Source organism: Sphaerodactylus townsendi, linkage group LG02 (genome assembly GCF_021028975.2).
Source record: "Sphaerodactylus townsendi isolate TG3544 linkage group LG02, MPM_Stown_v2.3, whole genome shotgun sequence".
Classification (NCBI taxonomy): Eukaryota; Metazoa; Chordata; class Lepidosauria; order Squamata; family Sphaerodactylidae; genus Sphaerodactylus; species Sphaerodactylus townsendi.
This window is the reverse complement of record NC_059426.1, coordinates 172,291,526-172,315,548: the sequence shown is the minus strand read 5'-3', so window position 1 is coordinate 172,315,548 and position 24,023 is coordinate 172,291,526. Positions and strand designations below refer to the sequence as shown.

The 24,023-nt window shown below is 44.8% G+C and overlaps 1 protein-coding gene across 2 annotated transcripts in view; it reads left to right on the top strand.

The window, feature by feature from the left end:
- The window catches only part of DAAM1 (dishevelled associated activator of morphogenesis 1), a 151,782-nt gene that overhangs the window by 77,397 nt on the left and 50,362 nt on the right, over window positions 1–24,023 (top strand). For both annotated transcript variants that reach the window (XM_048485866.1, XM_048485865.1), the window contains exons 5-13: window positions 5,420–5,753; window positions 8,276–8,386; window positions 9,051–9,154; window positions 12,798–12,864; window positions 15,154–15,271; window positions 19,340–19,478; window positions 21,774–21,832; window positions 22,587–22,774; window positions 23,919–24,023. The exon at window positions 23,919–24,023 is cut by the window's right edge and continues 204 nt beyond it. In XM_048485866.1, coding sequence (XP_048341823.1) covers window positions 5,420–5,753; window positions 8,276–8,386; window positions 9,051–9,154; window positions 12,798–12,864; window positions 15,154–15,271; window positions 19,340–19,478; window positions 21,774–21,832; window positions 22,587–22,774; window positions 23,919–24,023 — 1,225 coding nt within the window. The remainder of the gene's footprint in view (window positions 1–5,419; window positions 5,754–8,275; window positions 8,387–9,050; window positions 9,155–12,797; window positions 12,865–15,153; window positions 15,272–19,339; window positions 19,479–21,773; window positions 21,833–22,586; window positions 22,775–23,918) is intronic.

The following is a 24,023-nucleotide window of genomic DNA, read 5'->3' as shown; positions in this document are numbered from 1 at the left end:
AGAGGTGGGTTCCAGCAGGTTCTCACCAGTTCCCGAGAGTGGGTTACTAATTATTTGTGTGTGCCAAGAGGGGGTTACTAATTGGGTCTGCTTTTCCGTTAGAAATTCCACTAGGTCCAAAAATCATAAAGTCCTGTTGTTTTCTATGTGGCTGGTTAGCGATGGTAGAAAACGGGATAATTCTCCCTGTTGGGCTGTTTTAAAAACATGTTTTAGAAATATGGTCAAGTTCCTTGTTTAAGGAAAGTATCCTTCTTTTGATTTCTAGAAACAAAATTAAGTATTTGAAAGTATTAAGTATTTGACAGGCAGTCAGTTAGAGGAGAAGTAGTTGTTTCTGTTGGCAGTAGACAATAGGACTTGCTATAGTGAGTTTAAATTATGGACAGAAAGATACCAGCTGGACATTAGGAACTTGTTTTTTTACAGTAAGAGTTTTTTACAGTAACAGAGAAATTATTAATGTCCCGCCCATGGAATGCCCGGCCACGCCCCCGTCGTGCCCCGCCCAGCCCCGTTGGCGCTACGCCACTGTTTGAATCCCACCACCATGGGAACCTGTTACTAAAATTTTTGGATCCCACCACTGAGCTGATCTTTCATAATAATTCATATGACATTGTGATCAATGCAAAATTTGCCATGCTTACGAGAACCCAAGAGAGTTGCTCAATTTTCCTGTTCCGTAATACAAGACGCTGCATTGCACTTTGCGAGAGAATCCAGTGTTTGCCAATATAATTTGAGAAGTGCTATTAAACTTTAAAATAAGTATTTAGAGCCAGAAACACATAGCTCTGAACATTAGCTCTAGAAATCTTGCAGTGGTCATATGCTGCAGAATTTTAATTTTAACAGCCCTTGTCTCATCTCAAAAAGCCCAATTTTAAAAATGCTCATTGGATTTAGCAGGGGTTGTGCCTTTGTCCATCAGATTCACAATTCCCCCCCCCCCCCCCAATATCTATGTATAAACGTTAAGGAATTTACCTGATAACATCTAGCTATTGCAACAGCTGAACTGCAGATGGCCAGTAAAACAGACCAGAATGCTAGATGTTAATAATAAGAGGACTGTCAGATGACAGTCTTAAGTATTCAATCTGTAAGGTAGAAAACTGAGGAGGGATCAGGTAATTTTTTAATAATTGCTTTCAAATCTAAGGCTCATTCCGCACATGCAGAATAATGCACTTTCAAACTGCTTTCAGTGCTCTTTGAAGCTGTGCGGAATAGCAAAACCCACTTGCAAACAGTTGTGAAAGTGGTTTTGACAACATTACTTTTATAGATACAAATGTGATGTCTTGAGGAAGAGGGGCCCTGAGTATTAAATTGGAGAGATGAGGTGACAGTATGTTTGTATCTTATGTGAAATCAAATAATAATTGGAATAGCTTTTAGAGAAAAATTGCCGGCCTACACATTAATTGAAATAATATATTAAGGATAATTATAGCAATTGGTTTTGGGTGGAAAGTCAAGTAGTTATATGATGTGTATCCCTTGTTGTTAAGGTAGTTTAGAATATAGAGTGACAGGTTCACTATTTTGTTCTGCATTGTATTATTTTAGTTTTGTTGTAGCTGATTAAAAATTAATAAAGATAATTGTTTTAAAAGTTGAAAAAAAACCCCTTTGCCATTTTTCTCGCTAATGGCAATGATGGGACACTGTTCCAAGATTGATTGATTGATTGATTGATTGATTAATAATTATTTGTTGGATCTATTGACCGCTCTCCCCTGTTGAAATGGGCTCAGAGAGGTTCACAAGTATTTGTACAATAAAAACAACTGCATACATCACATCCAGTTTGAGGTTATGGTGCCCTCCCTTATACATAGATCTAATTAGGGAGGGGACTAATTAATAGACCTAAATAACCAGAAAGCTGAAAAAAGCAGCAAAAATAAAAGAAAAAGAGAGAGAGAGAGAAAGAAAAGAAAGAAAGAAAGAAAGAAAGAAGGAAAGAAAGAAAGAAAGAAAGAAAGAAGGAAGGAAAGAAAGAAAGAAAGAAAGAAAGAAAGAAAGAAAGAAAGAAAGAAAGAAAGAAAGAAAGAAAGAAAGAAAGAAAGAAAGAAAGAAAGAAAGAAAGAAAGAAAGAAAGAAAGAAAGAAAGAAAGAAAGAAAGAAAGAAAGAAAGAAAGAAAGATCTTCCAAGTAACACACTGGATGAATTGCCTATGTTGTTAATGCATCATTACATACAATGCTATTGTGGACCTGGTTTGTAAAAGGTTGAATTTTTTCTAACAACCAGAGCTTTATATTCTATGCTCCTTTGGAAGGAGAAAAGTCTGCCTGAATGCATTGTGCACATCACGAATGTTTGCATGGATCTACAGGCTTTGCATAATTTATTCTGCATCTGCTAGCCACTTGGCTGCCTGTTGTTCTTGCTGGCACATCTCCAAGCTTCTGGGCTTTGGAGATTGTTGGGTGCCGCTCAGTCCGTGCTTGAGCTTTTCTTCGTAGCCAACGAGGGTCGGGCGATACACACTGTCATTCACGTGAAGCTGTATTTTGGACCTGCACTTCCATGATGCACAATGCAACCCTGCACGGAGTTACGCCGCTCAAAGATCACCAAAATCAATGGGCATTAATGGGAATAATTCTGCATCAAATTGGACTGGAGTGTACAACGGAACCGTGATGTTGGGCAGAAACCTTTCTGATACTGTGTTTTTCCGTGGAAAATATTCTGCCCCACAGTGTAAATATAGTCTGTCTATCTTTCATTGTCAGGCAGGGGCGTAACGAGGCAAACTGGAGCCCTGGGTAAAACCTGAGTTGGGCCCCCCCATGGGCGACCACCCCACCAGGACCAAAAAAATGTTTTTTGCACCAGGTTATTGGTGCCTGCAGGGGGTGCATTTTTAAACGTATCGGCACCAAAATTTCAGTGTATCATCAGGAGACTGTCCTGAAGCTACCCCTCAAGTTTGGTGCAGTTTAGTTCAGAGGGGCCAAAGTTATGGACCCTCAAGAAGGTAGCCCCCATCTCCTTAGCTCCCATTGGAAAGAATGGGGGATGGGAGCACCCCCTTTGAGGGTCCATAACTTTGCCCCCCCCCTGACCCAAACTGCACCAAACCTGGGGGATATCATCAGGACAATCTCCTGATGGTACCCTGAAATTTTGGTGGTGATACGTCCACAATTGCACCCCCTGCAGACCAAAATGTGAAAAAACAACAAAAAATAAAAACAGATTGCTCACATGCCCCCACGGGACTCAAAATTCCGATACCCTGGGCAATGGCCCAAACTGCCCCATGGATGTTACGCCCCTGTTGTCAGGGCTGTTGTGCTCCAAATACATTGTGTCAGATGCATTAAATGTGGCATATGCAGCATGGATATGGTTGCCAACTTCCAGGAGATGCCTGGAGATTTCTGGCTATCAAAATTGATCTCCAGGTGACCAAGATCAGCTCCCTTGGAGAAAATGGCCCCATTGGAGGCTGAATTCATGTCTTGTATCCTGCTGAGATCCCGCCCCTTCCCAAAGCTCTCAGGCTCCACCTCCAAAATCTCCAGTATTTCTCAACCCTGAGTTGGCAACTCTAAGCATGGGCAAGTCCCTGCGCTTGTCCACAGGCTAGGCCAGTCCAGAGTGTGTTTGCCTTCTTTTGCTGACGTTAACTAAATTTTAATAACTTTATCTAAATATTAAACATAATTTATTTAAAATTTGAATCAGAAAAATTTCCAATTTGAAATTTTTTGCAGAAAACCCACATGACGGTTGTGGGCGCAGCCTTTCCTTTTCTGGACTTGGTCAGAATTATACCAACCTTTAAATTAGTTTAGCTACATGAGTAAGTCAAGCAAGCCTTTATTGGCATAGACAACAGTACAACAATAGTAAAAAAAAAACTGATTAAAATATATATATACAGTACAGGAGATAAATGTTAAGTGGAGGGAAATCTACTGGCATTTAGTAATTTCCAGGAGAAAGTCTGCCACTGTCATACAGAGAGAAGGATCAGGATTGTCCAGCAAGTAGTGTAATCTAAATAAATTGGGGAGATGGGGTAAATGTAAAGGAGTAAGATTCACATACTTGGATCTGCTTTCCTTGAATCTGAAACAGTGTAGTAATTGGTGGGCCAATAATTCAACTAAGCTAACATTACACGGGCACAATCTTTTAGCCTTTTCTTGCTTGTTAAATCTGCCATGTAACAAGGCAGAAGGCATAACATTAAACCTGGCGAGCATTATGGCTCTCCTTTGAGCAGGGTTTATTAAACAATACAGTTAGTGTGCCAAATGGCCCTGTTCAAATGGGAGAGAAAAATACAGGGGGGAGCATGTTTTCTTGGGTGCGGTGATTAGGGTAGTTACATGAGTAGCTGTTTTGGTCACGACTGGTTTCTCAAAAGTGTAGGTGCCTTAGAAGAATATTTACAAGCTGATGAATTGTTTGGGTATGACATCTCTTTAGGTTTACGGAGCACTTCAGTGCTTTGAGGGAGGGAATCCTCTAAAGGTAACCTATGTTGTCACTCGTAAGTGTCAGTCAAAGCTATTCTTCCTGGGGTCTTTGTCCATTTCTAGATGCATTGTGCCGTTGTCCTCTTTGAAGGACACTATGACCATAGATTGTAAGGAAGCATTTAATTGCTTGAGAAGACAAGGCTCACTGGAAAATACAATAAGTTTAAGGCTTAGGAAAAGAGGATGGTCCCATATGAGATGAGTTGATTTGCAAAAGCACAGGTCCGGAGTACGTGGATTGAAGTTAAGCTGTGGCAACCATTGTGTGGTTGGCTCCGCCTCCTGCGGGCAGCCATTTTGTTGCTGTGCCTGAATTCCAAATGTGCACACAGACTCAAAAAGCCCCCTGCGCTAAAGGAAGCCACGGCCTTCCGTCTGCAAGATCTTAGCGAGGTTGTTAGCGATAGGTCGTTCGGAAGGCCATTAATTCAGCAGTAGCATTCAGTAGGAGCAGCAGTGGCGTAGGAGGTTAAGAGCTCGTGTATCTAATCTGGAGGAACCGGGTTTGATTCCCTGCTCTGCCGCTTGAGTTGTGGAGGCTTATCTGGGGAATTCAGATTAGCCTGTGCACTCCCACACATGCCAGCTGGGTGACCTTGGGCTAGTCACAGCTTCTGGGAGCTCTCTCAGCCCCACCTACCTGACAGGGTGTTTGTTGTGAGGGGGGAAGGGCAAGGAGATTGTAAGCCCCTTTGAGTCTCCTGCAGGAGAGAAAGGGGGGATATAAATCCAAACTCTTCTTCTTCTAATTAGGTTCACTGTAAGTCGGAAGCAACTTGATGGAAGAAACTGGACACACACACGTATTCACAATGTTATAAGTTCCCTTGAGCACCGTAACGGGCAGGGATTTCAGAGGAGTCCAAATATCCGAAACACATATTTATGGGGTTGTCGTCTTTTTCAGGTTTGTTACCAGATTCATTGACCTGGACGGCTTGACGTGCATTCTGAATTTCTTGAGGAGCATGGACTATGAGACGTCAGAGTCTCGAATACATACCTCTCTCATCGGATGCATCAAAGCTCTGATGAACAACTCTCTCGGGAGGGCGCATGTTTTGGCCCACTCAGAGAGCATCAATGTAATAGCTCAGAGTCTGAGCACGGAGAACATTAAGACGAAGGTGGCAGTCCTGGAAATCATGGGTGCCGTGTGTCTGGTTCCCGGCGGTCACAAGAAGGTGCTGGAGGCCATGGTGCATTACCAAAAATATGCCAGCGAACGGACCCGCTTTCAGGTACAGAGCGTCGTGCTGCTGCACGCTAATTTTGGTGTTCATCTCAGTTCGCTTGGGAGAAGTTCGCTTTGGGGGTGAATTAAACGTGTTCTTAAAATGCTTCGTTTCCCAAGATCTGTCCCTATCTTTTTGGCTCACTATTGACTTTAGTCAAACAGGTTTTGCAGGTTTCTGAAGCAATTCAAAAACCTGCATAGCCTGTTGAGTAGAGGCCGAAATAGCGTGAATGGATGCATATTTGCAAGCAATCTCTTCCACTCTGAGGAGAAACCCACTGTCTCCCACCACCACCCTCTCCCCCCGCACATACATTATCTAAACTCAGCTTTTTGAAGTATAAAGGTGGACTTTTTAAGCAAGATTAGACAAGCAGGTCTGCCTGTTAATTAAATATTTTAAATTGTTAATCCATCGTGGCCTAGGCTAGCCTGATCTCATCAGCTAATGGAAGTTAAGTAGGGTCGGCCCTGGTTAATATTTGAATACTAAGGAATAATATTTGAAGACTAAGGAATACCAGGGTTGCTATGCAGAGGAAGTCAATGTTAAACTACCTCTGAACGTCCTTCTTTGAAAACCTTGCGGCGTACAGCATAAGTCAGCTGCAACTTGACAGCCCCCCCCCCCCCAAATCTATCAGTCTTATTCATTTAAAAGGGGTACTATAACCTTAGAAATTCTGACCAAAATCTGCCGTGAGAAACATCCGTGGAAGACCATCTGTTGTCTCTTTCTCACCCTTATTATTGGATGCTAAGCTGGGAAACCACATGACGGTATTTAACTATGCAGGGTAATGAATTGTCCAAGGAGTTTTTTGTGATAGCCGCTCTCGTATTTCTTTGTAAATGAATATGATGGATGCAGAATAACGTTTCGTTATTTCTTTCTTTCCGTATCTATTTATCACCGCCCCCAGGAATTTAATTCCAGCCCCGTTTTTATTTCTTCCGAATGTAGTGTGTCTGAGCTTTGAAGCAATTTCAAAGGGCTGTGTGGTCCTGAGGAAATTACTAGTGTGGGATTTCGGATTAAACTTAACAAAATTAAACGTTCAATTATGCATGTTCTTTAGCTTAAGGGTTTCAAGAAATAATTTACGGTAAACAATCTGAGGCAACAACTTTGCGGAGGGAGCTTTTGCTTCACATCAATCCACTCTCTCACTCCTTTACATCTCTGAGACCCTATGAGGATTTGACTCCAATATTTCTGCATATTTCTTTGGGCAGTTCTACACTTGGTAAACACTAGGCACTTGGTAAACACTAGTTCTACACTTGGTAAACACTAGGCCAGGGGTAGGGAACCTGCGGCTCTCCAGATGTTCAGGAACTACAATTCCCATCAGCCTCTGTCAGCATGGCCAATTGGCCATGCTGGTAGGGGCTGATGGGAAGTGCTGGTCCCTGAACATCTGAAAGCCGCAAAATCTCTACCTCTACTGCATCTAAAGTCGTTAGACGCCACCAAAGCTCACTACATCTCTTTTCATAGGTGTCAAGCTCACTTGGAGCCTCACTCCAGATGTTATGGACTACAGTTCCCTATCATCCCCCCTGCCAGCATCATGCTGGCAGGGGATGACATGAGAACTGTAGTCCCTCTTATCTGAGTACTAAGGCTGAACAATTGTTACCAATCTACTATAAGTTTAACGCAGGCGGTCCCCCCCTCCCTCAATTCAGCACAAACCCTTCAGAGTGACTCTCCAGTGTCAATCAATCACCTCTCTCTCTCTCATCCCCTTTCATCCACCTTCTTTCTACAACTCCACCAGCAAGATGTAAGAAGAAGAACTGGATTTATATACCCCCTTTCTCTCCTATAGGAGACTCAAAGGGGCAGACAAACTCCTTTCCCTTCCCCCCTCACAGCAAACACCCTGTGAGGTGGGTGGGGCTGAGGGAGTCCGAAGAACTGTGACTAGCCCAAGGTCACCCAGCTGGCGTGTGTGGGAGCGCACAGGCTAATCTGAATTCCCCAGATAAGCCTCCACAGCTCAGGCGGCAGAGCGGGGAATCAAACCCGGTTTCTCCAGATTAGAGTGCACCTGCTCTTAACCACTACGCCACTGCTGCTCTTAGTGGTTAAGAACAGGTGGACTCAAATCTGGAGAACTGGGTTTGATTCCCCACTCCTCCACATGAGCTGCGGACTCTTATCCAGTGAACCAGCTTTGTTTCCCCATTCCTACATTCCTGCTGGGTGACCTTGGGCCAGTCACAGTTCTCTCCGAACTCTCTCAGCCCCACCTACCTGAGGAAAGAGAGGGAAAAGGAGTTTGTAAACTGCTTTGAGACTCCTTACAGGAGAGAAAGACAGGGTATAAATCCAAACTATTACTCCTCCTCTTTTTCTTCTCATTTGAAAGAAACTCACACAACATTTGAAATCATTACAGTTTTCATTTGGTTTGGGTCCTGAATGCTTGGATGTGTTGTGCTGTTGGCAATATAAAGTGTGACTTGTTTGCACTGATCAGTCTCCTTTGACCCCCAATCTTTTTTTGTGCTCCACAGACATTAATAAACGACCTGGATAGAAGTACAGGGCGCTATCGAGATGAAGTAAGCCTCAAGACGGCCATTATGTCCTTTATCAATGCGGTCCTAAGTCAAGGCGCAGGAGTGGTAAGTTCAAAAGGCAGAGGAGACAGCAGCTTTCCTTGGATTGATGAATTGATTTGCTGTTCGAAGAGCACCAGACGGGAGGGCTTCGGTTATTATTTTCAAGTCAACTATCAGTACTTCAAGACAAACATAAATGCAAAAATACTGGTGGTGACTGGTCAGGAGAAACATCTTGGGTGTTGACCAGTAGTTGTAATAATGACAACGTGGACTCTGTGTGGTAGGGATTGAAAGGACCAATTCTGTTCGGAAAGGGGCTGAAAATGAAACAGCCCTCTATGTGCAATCATGGTTGGAATACTGAATGAGAAATGTGTTCGGTGTATTTCAAAGACAATATTGTAGCATTGGAGGAGATGCCCTAAGGAAGCGTCCAAAACGATTAAGGAGACAGACAACCCTTGGTACAAGGGAAGACTTACGGAATTTGGGACATCTTAGTGCACAGGAAACATGGCTAAGGGGTGGAAGAGAACAAAACAAACACTGTGGAGGTAGTTGCCATTAAAAAAATGTCAGGTGCTCAGTTCGACCCACTTTCTAAAAATACTTGGTGGGACCCCTGCTCTAGCCCATGTTTGAGTGCCAAATTCATATTGCTGCAAGGATAGACAACCTAAGAGCAGCTTTTTGAAAAAGGTTATTTTCCCTCCCTCCTTTCCAGGAAAGTCTGGACTTCAGACTTCATCTTAGATACGAATTTCTCATGCTTGGGATTCAGCCGGTCATTGACAAATTGAGAGAGCACGAAAATTCCACGTTAGATAGGTAAGTCTGAACTTCGTGGGTGTTCTTCATTTCTTTTTTTGCGCCAGTTCCCTTCTCATTTTGTGCTTTTCCTACAAATGCCCCTTTCGTTTCTGCTCTTTTGAATTAGGCGAAATCCTTCCAATTATACTTAATCAACTTGCCCAGAGCCAGTAGAACCAAATAGCTGCTATAAGTCATTTTTACGTTGTACTATTAGTTTACAAAATGCTACATAATATTTCTTTGTTTCCACCCGTGGAGGACAAAAATTAGCTATTCATTTACTACTTCTATTTATCACCATAATTGTTAGGCGCTAGATTGTTTGTCGCAGGAAGATTTGTTGTGTACAGAACTGGAACCGAGAAAAAGGGGAACCAAGCCCTCCGTACAACCTGTATAAATCCCAGAAAACCACAAAGAGAAAATACACACGTATTCCCAGTAATGAATGCAACAGTGTGCGGTCTGATGAATGAAAGTCATGTACACGAAAAGTGAAACGTTGAATATTAGATTGCATACACATGGTAGTAAAACATAAGATTTCAACTATAGTCATTTCTAGTATTCCTTAGATCTGTATTAAGAGTTTCAATTACGTTATTTATAGCCCACCTTCTCACTGACACGAAGGGCGGATTACAAAATATAAACCACACAATAAACAATGTAATAGGACTAGGAGTACAGAAAGTAGGAAACAGCAGTCAGAAAAGGCAGGGGGTTTCCAACGTGGTGCCCGAGGGCCCTTTGGGGATGGGGCGGTTTACTGAAATTGAATAAATAAATAATAATAATAATAACACCTTTTCTGAGGCCTGCCACATGTTTTTAGGAAGTGGGTGGGGTTAGGTAGAGCTTTTGCCAAGCAAGGCATCTGATTGGCTGTTGGAGGCTTGATTGGCTGTGCAGATTTAAAAAAAATGTTACTTAGCCCAGGGGCGTATCTGCCTGGGGACATGGGGTAACGCATGTCCCTAGGCGCAACTAATCTGGTCACGTGGGGGGTTCAAAATTGCTCCCACCCACGTGGCCAGATGTCTTCTGCTGTGAAGATGACGAGGCAGCAGGAGGTCCTGCTGCCTCGTCATCTTTGACCTCCCTCGGTCCCACCCATGTTGACGTGGGCAGGGCTGAGGGAGGTCGAAGTCAGACAAGCTGCCTCCTGCTGCCTCGTCTAACTTCAGCCTCCCTCTGCCCCGCCCACATCATTGAAGAGGATGACATGGGCGGGGCCAAGGGAGGCTGAAGCCAGACAAGGCTCCCTGCAGGCAGGCCTCCACGGGAGGATGGGAGCAGACTCCGCAGGCGGTGACACTCTGCCCTCCCAAGCTCCCTGCAGGCAGGCTTCTGCCCTCCCCAGGCCATGGGAAGAGCAGGAGACAGCAGCAGGAATGCGGGGGACGGAACTCCACGACCTGGGGGGGGCGCCTGGAGGAGATTTTGTCCTCAGGTGCCATCTCCCCCAATACGCCTCTACTTGGGCCGCAGTTGCCAGCACAACACAAAGATACTGACGTGAAGCTGTTGGCAATCATTTTGTGGCTGGCATGCCACGTCAGAATTCCAAATGTGCCCAGAGGCACAAAAAGGTTTGGGATCCCTGGTCTAAGGTATGACCCAGTATGAGGAAGCTGATAAACCCACATCGTAATCCTCAATCGGTACGCGACAGAGGAAAGTGGATCCCATAATAAAATCACCCCAGGTTCCTGCAAGGGTAGTCTGATGGCTTTGCGATGCCAGCTAAATGAGGGTGAGGATTTGAACCGGCTACGGAAACTGTACGGTTGGGTTCAGTCATGGCAACATCTGTGTATATTTTCTCTTGGTTCTTGTTAAGAGGGTGTGTGTGTGCAAGGGACGGACAGAGTTGGAGTCAGAAGACGAGAAACTGACAAATGTGCGGCTGTGTTTGAGTTGGGGGTTTGCAGAGGGTTAGGAAATACCCTGGGCATGTAAGAAAAGATACAATAAGCGATCATTTTCCCTTTATGCCCTCCCTCTAAAGATCTGCCTAAATTCACAGAATCTGCATTGCTGTCAGATAGCCATCTAGCCTTTCGAATTGATTTATTAAAACATTTATATCTGCCTTTCACGAACACCGTCCTTAAATAATCCCTTCCCAGTTGCCCCAATCATGTTATAAAATGTCAACTGGGAAGGGGCAGGAGATTATCATTTTTTTAATGCCTAGAATTCAGTGGTGGCGAACCTTTGGCGCTCCAGGTGTTATGGACTACAATTCCCATTAGCCCCTACAATTGGCCATGTTGGAAGGGGCTGATGGGAATTGTAGTCTATAACATCTGGAGTGCCAAAGGTTCGCCACCACGGGCCTAGATAGTGCCAATCAAGTAAAGTGATGGACCCTCTGGACCCATTTTGCCTTCGGCCCTATAGAGCACGACAGCTGCTGTCGAGGGAGTCAAAGCTACAATGAAGCTTAATCCGTTGGGGGTTCCTAAGTGCTCTTTGCTCATTCTCTCTTCCCAGGAGAACTAGAAAAAGAAACACAAGTGAACTGTGATTCTTGGAGAGCAACCAGAGCAGAACTGGGTCCAAATTTCGGTTCCATCACTAGCTCAGGATCCCTTTAGAACAGAATAGAATAACTTTAATGTCATTGTGCACGCCCATTGCGCCTTGTGCCCACCCAACGAAAATATAAAACAACGAAAATACAAAACATCCCCCGATGAACACCTCTGCAATCCGCAACACCCCAACTTACAGCCATCTCTACACAGCTATCTCTACACAGCTGCCACCACGTCAACACATCGCCATGGAGTTTAACATAGCTCTAGGATAGAAGCTGTCTCTGAGCCTAGTTGTCCTGGTTTTACACATTGCCCAGCCGTCCTGTAAACCTTGCACAAGCCTGACAATGTTTTAGAAATGGTCTGACTATGTATTGTCGAAGGCTTTCACGGCCGGAATCACTGGGGTGCTGTGTGGTTTCCGGGCTTTATGGCCGTGTTCTAGCAGCATTCTCTCCTGACGTTTCGCCTGCAGCTGTGGCTGGCATCTTCAGAGGATCCTTTGAAGATGCCAGCCACAGATGCAGGCGAAAAGTCAGGAGAGAATGCTGCTAGAACATGGCCATACAGCCCGGAAACCACACAGCACCCCAATGGTCTGACTGCATGGGACCCAATGATCCTGTCTGCGTTCTCCAGACTAGAGCGCACCTACTCTTAACCACTTCACCACGTTGATGCAGAATCAGCACTGTGATGGGGGTTGGTGGTGGTTCTGGTTCCGGTTCTGGAGCTGGGCCCTGGAGAATTGGTCCTGACTTTGCAGTCGGATCATTTCAGATCCATCGCAGGAGCCAGGTGAGAAAAAGCCGTGATGCGTAAAGAGATTGGCAGTATGTCACTCGGATAATTGATGGGTGTTGTTTCCAGTGGTTTGTTCTCCTTGATGGATAGAACCTGCATATACCAAAATATTAAGAAACAAGGATTGGGAAGCTGTTTGAGGTAACAGTGTACTTCTGAAATGAAATGGCAACGAACGGTTTGTCTGATCTACTGCCTAGCGATGTAACGTTTGCAAAACCGGATGTAATGTTTGCAAAATCGGATACCCAAGCAAACCCATGTCTCCAATTTACCTCATTTCGTCTTCTCTCTTGCCCTCTCTGAAGGCATTTAGACTTCTTTGAGATGCTCCGGAATGAAGACGAGTTAGAGTTTGCCAAAAGATTTGAGCTGGTATGTATCCTAACTTGAACGCCGCTATTACTTTTGTTGGAAATGGGATGAAAAAAAGGGAGAACGGTGTTTGCTGTGGGGAGCAGAAATGAGATCGACTCTGTAGAGTCATAGATTTCAAGGCTACCATCTGAAACTGACTCTGGGAAGGCAGAGATTCTCTGTGGTGTTGAAAACAATTGCATGGTTAAAATTGAGCTAAAAGGCCCCTTCCGCACAAGCAAAATAATGCGTTTTCAAACCACTTTCACAACTGTTTGCAAGTGGATTTTGCTATTCCGCACAGCTTCAAAGAGCACTGAAAGCAGTTTGAAAGTGCATTATTCTGCATGTGCGGAACGAGCCATAGAATCATGAACAGAGACCAGATTCAGACTGCGCTGAAAATTATTGGATCCCACTGCAAGAAAGGCCAAAATTAACCTCACTTGGACTGCACAGTACGTTTCCCATTGTGAAATTTGAAAGAAGAAGAAAAGTTTGGGTTTATACCCCACTTTTCTCAACCATAAGGAGTCTCCGTGTGGCTTACAAACTCCTTCCTTTCCTCTTCCCACAACAGGCACCTTGTGAAGCAGGTGGGGCTGAGAAAGAACCATGAGTGGCCCAAGGTCACCCAGCGGGCTTCGTGTGGAGGAGCGGGGAAGCAAACCTGATTCAGCAGACGAGAGTCTGCCGTTCATGCGGAAGAGTGGGGAATCGAACCGGGTTTTTCAGATCAGAGTCTGCCGCTCATGGGGAGGAGTGGGGAATCGAACCTGGGTCTCCAGATTAGAGTCTGCCATTCTTAACCATTCTACCGCGTGGGCTCAGAGAAAGGATGTCAGCTTTGCATGCAGAAGGTCCCAGGTTCAATCCCAGACATCTCCAGTTAAGAAGTCCAGGCAACAGATTATTATTATTAGTATTAGTATTAGTATTAGTATTAGTATTAGTATTAGTATTAGTATTAGTATTAGTATTAGTATTAGTATTAGTATTAGTATTAGTATTGATTTGATTTGATTTGATTTGATTTGATTTAATATACCGCCCTATCCCTGAAGGGCTCAGGGCGGTGTACAGTATAAAATATCACATATAAAATCGTACATACAATTTAAAACAATTGTGTCCTAAACAGTTATATTCTAAACCAGTTATGTGTCCTGAAAAACAGCCTACCCACGAAACCCTTCGCCACCCCCTCCCCAAAAAAAGTTAAGAATAATGGAGTCCTGATGATGTTGTTAGGGGCCCACATATAGAAAGCGGGGGAGGCTAAGGGGCTGGGAGCACACCCTCAGCGGCTGGTCTCTCCAAATGCCCGGTGGAACAGCTCAGTCTTACAGGCCCTGCGGAATTCTCCGGAATTATGTGAAAGACCTCAGCAGGATACCATGGAGAGCCATGGACTGTCTCAGTTAGACAATGCCTTGATAGACCAATGGTCTCATTCAGCGCAAGGAAGCTTCATGTATGTTCATGTATAATGCTGGGACTTTGGGCTCTTGACCCTCATCTCTGCTGCATAAAATGTGGACAATACCACAGACTGAGTGGGGTTCCAGGATTAGGAAACAGAGCTTCTTCTGCTCAGCAGGCACCTAAACCTGCCCCTTCCTACAATCTCCCATTCCCAGGTCATCAATTACCCCGCAGTAGCAATAGAATGCTGCTAGCAAGGGCCCTTTTCCCCTCCCAATCTGAACATAAGAACATAAGAACTAGCCTGCTGGATCAGACCAGAGTCCATCTAGTCCAGCATTCTGCTACTCGCAGTGGCCTACCAGGTGCCTTTGGGAGCTCACGTGCAGGATGTGAAAGCAATGGCCTTCTGCTGCTGCTGCTGCTGCTCCTGAGCACCTGGTCTGCTAAGGCATTTGCAATCTGAGATCAAGGAGATCAAGATTGGTAGCCATAGATAGACTTCATAAATAAATAAATCTGCATCAACGTGAAGAGGTTAAGAGTAGGTGAACTCTAATCTGGAGAACCGGGTTGGATGTGAAGCCTGCTGGGTGACCTTGGGCTAGTCACAGTTCTCTCGGAACTCTCCCACCTGCCTCACAAGGTGTCTGTTGGAATTTGTAAGCCGCTTTGAGACTTCTTACGGCCGGGAAAAATTGGGTATAAGTCCAAACTCTTCTTCTTCTGAGCCACAGCCCCGCCCCATATTACCATGTATTGAGTACTACCCAAGCTGTTTGCTGCTCCTGGCATCAAGATAATGGGGCGTCTTCAAGATTTTCTTGGGCCACGGTCCTTAGATTTATGTATTTATTGTGTCTCCTCATCACTGCAACACAGGTCCATATAGATACCAAAAGCGCTACCCAGATGTTCGAACTGACGAGGAAGAGGCTGACTCACACGGAGGCATACCCGCACTTTATGTCCATTCTTCACCACTGTCTCCAAATGCCTTGTAAGTAAAAACGATGCATCTTTGAATCGGGACCTGTGTATAGTGGAGACTGTAGGATCGAGGAAGATGCCCCATTCCTGTATCCTTGCTCTCCTCAGAGATTTTAAGATCTGAGGGGAAGAGTCTTGGAACATGAAGGAAAACAAGTCTATGTCCTGCCAAATCCTGTGTTTGGGTGGAGTCCGTTGTCCATGAACTTAGCCTTTGCTTCTGGTGTTTGGGTATCTTGGCTACCAGTACTTGAAAACACCAGAAGCAAAGGCTAAGGGCATGCCAAGTTCATGGACAGTGGTCTCCACCCAAACACAGGATTTGCATTCACCAATACTGCTGCTGCTGCTGCTGCTGCAGGGAATGCAATTGTGAATCACTCTCTGGACTGAAAAATCCCACCTGCAATGCTAAACTATCAACCACACCTTTGCATAGCAAGTTCCACCCAAACACTTACTGACTGGTGCCCCACCTGGGGACATGACAATTTATACCTAGTGGTGGGATCCAAAACTTTTTAGTAACAGGTTCCCATGGGGGTGGGATTCAAACTGTGGCGTGTAAGCGCTTCAATGGGGCGCTGGAGTGGGGACGCGGCGGGAGTGTAATGGCTCGGGCATTCTGGGAAGTAGCGGGGCTGTGGCAAGGACGCAGCCGCTGCGCCGGTCCTTCGGCGGGAAACAAATGCACGCAGGTGCAGGCTGCCATGCACGCCGGTGCACCTCCTGCTAGACTGCTTCAAGTTCTGTGCGCTACTGCTGAGAGGAGGGGCGTAACTAAGGCAAAAATCACGTGGCAAAATCACCAATTAGTAACCCCCTCTCAGCACACACAAATAATTAGTAACCTACTCTCGGGTACCTGTGAGAACCTGCTGGATCCCACCTCTGTTTATACCCCACTAAAACATTCTCTTCTCACTGGACACAGTGTGTAACAGACTTCCCTCTATGATACACCTCTGAAGATGCCAGCCACAGATGCAGGTGAAACATTAGGAACAAGATCCACCAGACCACGGCCACACAGCCCGGAAAACCCACCACAACCAACTTTTTTTTTCTCTCCCCCCCCACCCCATGAACACTCTGCCTGTCTCAATGAGACATTAGCTGGTGCTATAGATACTTCTTCCCAAATCAGCATAGATTTGATATGTGTTTTGCTTTCACACTGTTGGCACATAACAATGTGAAGGAGCTGCCTGTCAGCATGAGTTAAATTGATTTTTGTTAGAGAGGTAGGCACGTTGAGGCAGAAATCAACAGGAGTCTTCTGGCGGTGAAGTTGAATAAAATATTGTTAGGAGACCCTTGTGTGTTGATTTATGTCCAGTTCTGTCTCATAACACAGCTGCCGTCTCAGTCCAGTGGTCAGCAGTGCATTTTGCTTCTTGCTTAGACAGTATTTGGGCAAGAAAACCTGATAAACAGATTTCTTTTTCCCACGAACCCCTGGAGCATCCAGGAAACATGCTTTAGATCTCCTGTCATTTCAATCAACGACATGAATTATTTTCTCCATTATTTCCTTATAGTTCTGGATTTGCCTGAGGAAGTCCAGCGTGGCACATAACCCCTTGGGCTGTTTCCTTCACTGATAATTGGATTAAATTTTGTATACCACGTAGTTCACAAGTTCGCTTATTAAACCATGCGTTTCCATGATGTCAGCCACTATTTTATGCCCCTAGGAAAAACCGCCTTGCCCTTAATTTGGAGGAGAGGGAATCCTTACATACTTTTTAATTTTCCCCATCAGTGTACTGTATGCAGGTGCACAGATGGATCGGAGCGTCGGCCTTAATTGGGAAAAGCCTTATTGGCTGATGATCCCAAGGTCTTATCTTTTTTCACTCGGTATCTTCTTCCAAAAGCCGACCTGAACAAAGCTATGTTTAAATATTCTACACAGTTAACCGTTTACCATTTTTAAATCAGTGATTCCTTCTAAGATAGCATCCACTGATGGATTTCCTGGAACTCCATTATCTTTCTTCAACAAAAAGCAAAAGAGCATTCCTAAGCAAAAATAGCCATTCCTAGATTTCCCCCAGCTTACTGGAAGAATCTTCAGAGTGTCTAGGAGCAAAGGAGCCATTCCTAGATTTCCCCCAGCTTATTGGAAGAATCTTCAGAGTATCTAGGAGGCATCCCCTTTGTGTCTGCAAGGAGGGCCCATTTAGAAACTGTTGCCTCCGACTTGGTTTGGATCCTCCCAACATGATTGGTCCCAGAGACCAGATGTGTAGAAGCAATGGGGACATCCGGAGCGGTTTGTCCCAGGCGCCACCATTGCCATCACGTGTCGGGGTCAGGGTGGGGCGGGGGCGAGAGGGGGTATGCGGGTAGCTCATGCCCCTGGTGCAGTTCCCCCTCCCTTTGTCACTGCCAGAGCCCCATGGCAGCCATTTTGTGATCCTCCAGTAGCAGTTTGCACTGGTCTCCAATTCCTCTTCTTAAAATTATACATGTGTCCTCTCACTTAACAAGGCTGGGAACAATTGTAAAACAGTGGACGTCTCTAGCATATCTGATTCCCATATTACTATCTTGGCCTCTCATGGATACGGAAGGGGATGGGTTTTCGCCACCTGTTGCAGTGAAAGAACGAACGAACGAACGAACGAACGAATGAACGAATGAACGAACCTGTGATCAGGAGCTTGGCCAAGTTCTAAAGCTAGGGGGAGCGAGCACATTTAAAGAAGGCGTGACATCACATACCAAGTAACAGTGTATTTATTGGAAGATTGAGCCACAGGGCTGCCATCCTAAATGAGTAAGCTGGCCTCTGAATAGGGAGAGATGCTCACTTTTGACCGCATTGGCCTCTGAGGACCTGACTAGAGAGTAAGCCTGGCTGGGGCTGTGATGTTGAAGTCTGATGCGCTTGAGCCTTGAACACACTCCCCTTCCCTTAGGACATAGGTGTCAAAATTGCAGCCCTCCAGATGTCATGGACTACAGTTCCCATCATCCCCTGCCAGCATGATGCTGGCAGGGGATGATGGGAACTGTAGTCCATAGCATCTGGAGGGCCGCGAGTTTGACACCTGTGCCTTAGGATGATGCTTCCTTCATGCTCACTGTGCTCAGGATTGCGCTTCCCAGTTTAGCAGCCAGCCGCACACTTCCTGGTCCCCTTCCCCGATTGCACCTGCAGACAGAGCTTGCATCAACGTGCATCCATCCATTCCCTCCCGCCTGCATGGCCCCACCCCCCACCATCGCTCGACTCCTGGCTAATCAGACGTCAGCCCCATTGCCCTGCCCCTCTCCCAGCGTTTCCCAGCCAATGCACACCAGGCCGGAGCTGCTTTTCTGATTGGAGGTCCCGGGGCTGAGTGATGCCCAGAGGCCCCTCCTCCTGCTCCATCCCAGAGGCGGGAGCCCCTCGGAGCTGCTGTCCGTGTGGTGTTGTCTGAAGGCTTAATGGCGAGCAGGGCTCGGTTGAGAAGTGGAGGGGTTTTTCCAAAAGGCACCACTTTTCAAAAATGTGCTCAGGAGGAGCTCTCGCTCTTCTAATTTAGATTAATTTCGAACCCTGCCGTTCGTGTGAATGTCAGAGGCTATTATCGACATTATTATTTCTAAAGTCAATTTCTAGCTTGCCTTTCTACAAACAATTTACTTTTCCGTTGGACCCACTACAGGGAATCCAACTGCTGTATACAGTTTGCTACTTAAAGAGCATTCATATTTCCAGAAGTTGAATGGTTTCTTTGTTTTGTTTGTTTTTCTCTTTAATGCACGACAAACACCCACCTCAACACCCAGGGAGAATGTGATTCATATTGCCTCGCTAGGAGGCTTTTTGGAACAGGCGTGCCGGCAGTACACAGTGCTGAAATTACACATAATTTTTCAATACGCCGAGAGCTTTATTGTCTGTTTCATTCTCTGTGATTGGAAGCCTGATTACGGCGACTTCTCGAAAAGGCCTTGCTACTGAGCGTTCTTTTTTTCACGGGAGTCTTTACTCACCCCTGTTAATTTCCAGATTTCGGTGTTGCGGGAAGAGTAAGATCCTCCAAATTAATTTCCGTTTTTTCCTCTTTCTCTCCTTTCTCAGACAAGAGAAATGGCAACACGGTTCATTACTGGCTTCTGCTGGACCGTATTATACAACAAATTGTCATTCAAAATGACAAGGGGCAGGATCCCGATTCAACACCCCTGGAGAACTTCAACATTAAGAACGTCGTCCGAATGTAAGAGCACTTTTTCCCGACCCTCTGACCGAATGCTAAAATTGAAACCTTTCTGTGTTAACGTGTTACTGTCCCCGTGTTGCGTGCTTTACCATCATTGGCACTAACAGTGTGACATCTTTCGGTATTGTCTGTCCCCTCCCGGCCTTGGGATTGGGAGCCATCATTAGTATTATTAATATTGTTTACTGGGTTTTAGAATGCTGCTTATTCTGAGTTATGTGTTTTAACTGTTTATCACTTATTTATTGTGCACATTGTTTTAGTTGTGATTTTGCTGTACACCAAATTATTATTATTATTATTATTATTATTATTATTATTATTATTATTATTATTATTATTATTATTATTATTATTATTATTATTATTATTGATGGTGATGGTGATGGTGATGGTGATGGTGATGGTGATGGTGATGGTGATGGTGATGGTGATGGTGATGGTGATGGTCTGGCAGCTGTGAAATCTACAACAACAACAACAACAACAACAACAATAATAATAATATTGATCTAAAATTGTTTGTCAAAAGAAAAACTGCAGATTGAATTCTCTGTCTGTAAGTGAGGAGGTTTTGTGGAAGATAGAGGGGAGTAGGAATAACCAACCCATGCGTTCAAAATCGGAGGCCACGTGGATGTTAGTCTGTTTTGTGGACAGGGCAGCCACTTAATTAATTCTCATTAGTATGTACCACCAGTATCAGCTATGCTTGAATGGAGCATGGTAATGACAGATACTTAGATATTCAAATTTGAAGCATTATAAGCATAAGTTCAGCGAAATTTGAGCCCAGTAGCGCCTTGGAGACCAAGAAGGGGGGGTGTTATTAGTTTTTCAGAGTGTCAGAAAGCTTTGAATCTCAAAAGCTTATTGCTCTCCAAGGTGCAAGTAGACTCAAATCTTGCTGTTGCACTGTAGAGAAGAAGAAGAGTTTGGATTTATACCCTACCTTTCTCTCCTGTGAGGAGACTCAAGGTGGCTTACAAGCTCCTTTCCCTTTTTCTCCCCACAACAGACACCTTGGGAGGTTGGTGGGGCTGAGAGAGTTCAGAGAGAACTGTGACTAGCCCAAGGTCACCCAGCAGGAATGTAGGAATGCGGAAACACATCTGATTCACCAGATAAGCCTCCACCACTCAGGTGGAGGGGTGGGGAATCAAACCCGGTTCTCCAGATTAGAATCCACCTGCTCTTAGCCACTACACCATGCTGGCTCTGGTATAGCAACACTACCGTCTGAAAATAAGCAGATGTGTTTTCATTTGTGGATCGTTTGAGCAATCTTCTCTTTGACCCATCATTTTCTCAGTGTCAGGGACTGAATCCAAACAAAACTGGCAGTTTCTAATGATTAACCCCTTCTTCAGCACCCTTCCTGAATGGCATTCCTCACAGCTTCCTGTCCTCAAGGAGTGCCATTTTGTGGAGATCGATGGGCTGCAGTAGGCGGGGCGGAGGGAGAAAAGTTCGGTTCTACCGCTGGAAATTTTTGTGTCTGTCTCCCTCATACCTTTGTAGCGCTTTAGATCGTTTTCTCCTTGGTCCTCTGTATACAGGGTCAGAATCTCAGATCTGTTTACCTTTTGTCATTAGCTACTGTGCTCTCAGAGCCTCACGTATACCTCTTCAATCCCAGCTAAGATTTCACAGAATTTCTAACATTTTATGACTGATACCTTCACTCTGAGCAGACTGCTCTTTGTGAACATTCCACGGCTTTATAAGGAGCTCAGTCAATGATTAGAGAGGAAAACGTCAATAAAGCATCCTTTCCCCGACCATCTTTTGTGTACCAGCATCATCCTTTGATAAATCTGGCAATAATTGAAGAGTCCAAACCCCTGAAGAGCTTCCAGCTACAGATACTTTTATTGGCGTCCATAAAATAGGTTAAGACCATTACTAATTAAAATTGGTTAAAAAGGAAACATTTGATAAATAAATAGTTCAGTCCATTTCAAATTTTATGAGGCCTGAATAGCTTTCAGGATAGCTAGAAATGAACAAAAATTGACTGTTGTAGATAGTTTGCTTGTGGGAGGGATATGAAAGACACAGTGGTTTAAAAATTTTTGTTTGATGCTTTTAATGTATTTTATTTGGTTTGTTTTTATCTGTGTAAGCCACCTTCAACTCCTCAGCCAAGAAAACCGGCTAATAAATGGTTTAAATAAATAAATAAAATGTGGGTGCAATTGTCCGGGTTTTACTTAATCCTAGGTCTTGCGCTTGCTAAGTGTGTACTGCTCTACTTTGTTTCCAGAGACGTCACGCGCTTTTCTTTTGCAGGTTGGTGAATGAAAATGAAGTCAGACAATGGAAGGAGCAAGCGGAAAAAATGCGAAAAGGTGAATGACGTATATAAAAATAAATACCATGGCTCAAGAAAGGGACGGGTGCAAGAGAGGAGATGGAGGGTAGCTATCGCTACCCGACCATTGCAAAGCAATGCCATTTCAAAGCAACACAAGTAGAAGGATTGGGTCAACAACAGGGAAAATGTTTTCTTTCTTAACACTGCAAAGTAAAAGGGAGGGGAGGTTGGTAATAGATCTAGTCTGCTGATTCCAGTCAGGGTGACATTGGTTAGATCTACAGTATGGTGGTGAGAGGAAGTGACATCATGGAGACAGGAGGCATCAGTGGTGTGGGCAGAAAGCAGTGCAGGGATACAACTATCTACAGTCCAGAAGTCTCTTTACTCATATGCAATGTAGACTTCCTTAGTATTCCCTGTAGGGGGGAACACATGCAGAATAATTCACGTTCAGTCCACTTTCAATCCACTTTGCAGCTGGATTTTACTGTGCGAAGTAGCAAAGTCCACTGCAAACAATTGTGAAAGTGGATTGGAAGCACATTATTCTGCATGTGCGGAAAGGGCCTGAGAGTGGGACCCATCCGACCAAGAATGTACCCTGCTGAGCAAAACGGCCGTGGCACTAAATGTGTTTTGATGCAGTCCCTGTTTCTGCAGAGCACTCCAGTGGTCTTTGAGGTCCAGCGCTTCATGCAGGGGACCAGTTTCTGTTCTGCCCTTTTGGTCATTTGTCAACCCACGGTGACCAACAACAGCTGCTTTTACATTTTCCTCTTCCTTAGAACATCATGAGCTCCAGCAAAAGCTGGAGAAGAAGGAGCGCGAATGTGATGCCAAGACCCAGGAGAAAGAGGAGATGATGCAGACGTTGAATAAGATGAAGGAGAAGCTGGAGAAAGAGCTGGCGGAGCACAAGCAAGTGAAGCAGCAAGTGGTGGACCTCACGGCGCAGATCCACGAACTCAGCCGGGTGAGGCCAGGCTCTCCTCTTTCACCGGCCATATGCTAAGGTTTCCCCATCGTCCGTGGCTTAATAGACGACAGTGATGAAGTTGGGTTGAGCCAGCAGAGTAGAAGACCTTTCACATGATGGAGAGGAGGAGTTGCTTAAAAGCACAGGGTTGCTGATCACTGTTATTCCTGCCATAGAGTTTCCAGTGATTCCTGGAGTTACCCATTATTGAGTAAGACCAGTGGTCCATCTAGTCCAGCAACCAGTTCTTTTGGAGGTCCAACAATAGGGCATAGAGGTCAAAGCCTTCATTAGAAGATCAGAAGAGCCCTGGTGGATCAGACCAGTGAGGGTCCATCTTGTCCAGCATCCTGTCTCACACAGTGGCCGACCAGTTCCTCTGGAGGTCCTACAACAGGGCATGGAAGCCAAAACCACCCCTTGATGTTGCCTTTTAGGACTGGTATTCTGAATGTGGTAGTTTCCTTTAGTCTACAAAAAAATGCACAGTACACTGGCTGGCAATTACTGGAACTCAAATATATTAACTCGAAACTTTTCACAAATATATCTATTCACAATACTTGATAAATGCAAATAATACTTGATAAATACAAATAATAATCATATATTTGGTTGTCATATATTCCTATTAATAACCCATCAGGTGTACAAAAAACCAATAAACCAATATATTCAGAATTTTCTTAAAGAATTGTCTTAACAAATGTCCCAACCGGGGTTTATGGAGGCGTAAGCACCTCCCGAACTTCCAGTGATCTTGGAGGACTGGTCGGGATATATGCTGTCACGCCCACTGGTTATGTAATTCAAAACGTGTTTGGACTTACGCCTCAATAGACCCTGGTTGGGGCATTCGTTAAGTATTGTGAATAGATATACTTGTGAAAAGTTTCGAGTAAATATATTTCAGTTCCAGTCATTGCCAGCCAGTGTACTGCGCGTTTTTTTGTATACTAGTTCCCTTTAGTCCCCATGGCTAGTAGTCACTGATAGACCATCCCCCCATAAATCTGTCAGAATTTGGGGATGTTATGATGTATCGCTGGTTCACAAATCTCTCTCTGACTTTACATGACCTGTCACTGCTTTCATCTTGCCTGTGACTAACACGGTTAACAGTTCATTCTTTTTCTTTCAGAGAGCAATATGCGCATCAGTACCCGGGGGGCCCCCTCTACCGCCTGGGGCACCTGGGGGCCCCTTACCAACCTCTTCCATGGGATCTCTCCTCCCAATCCCTCCA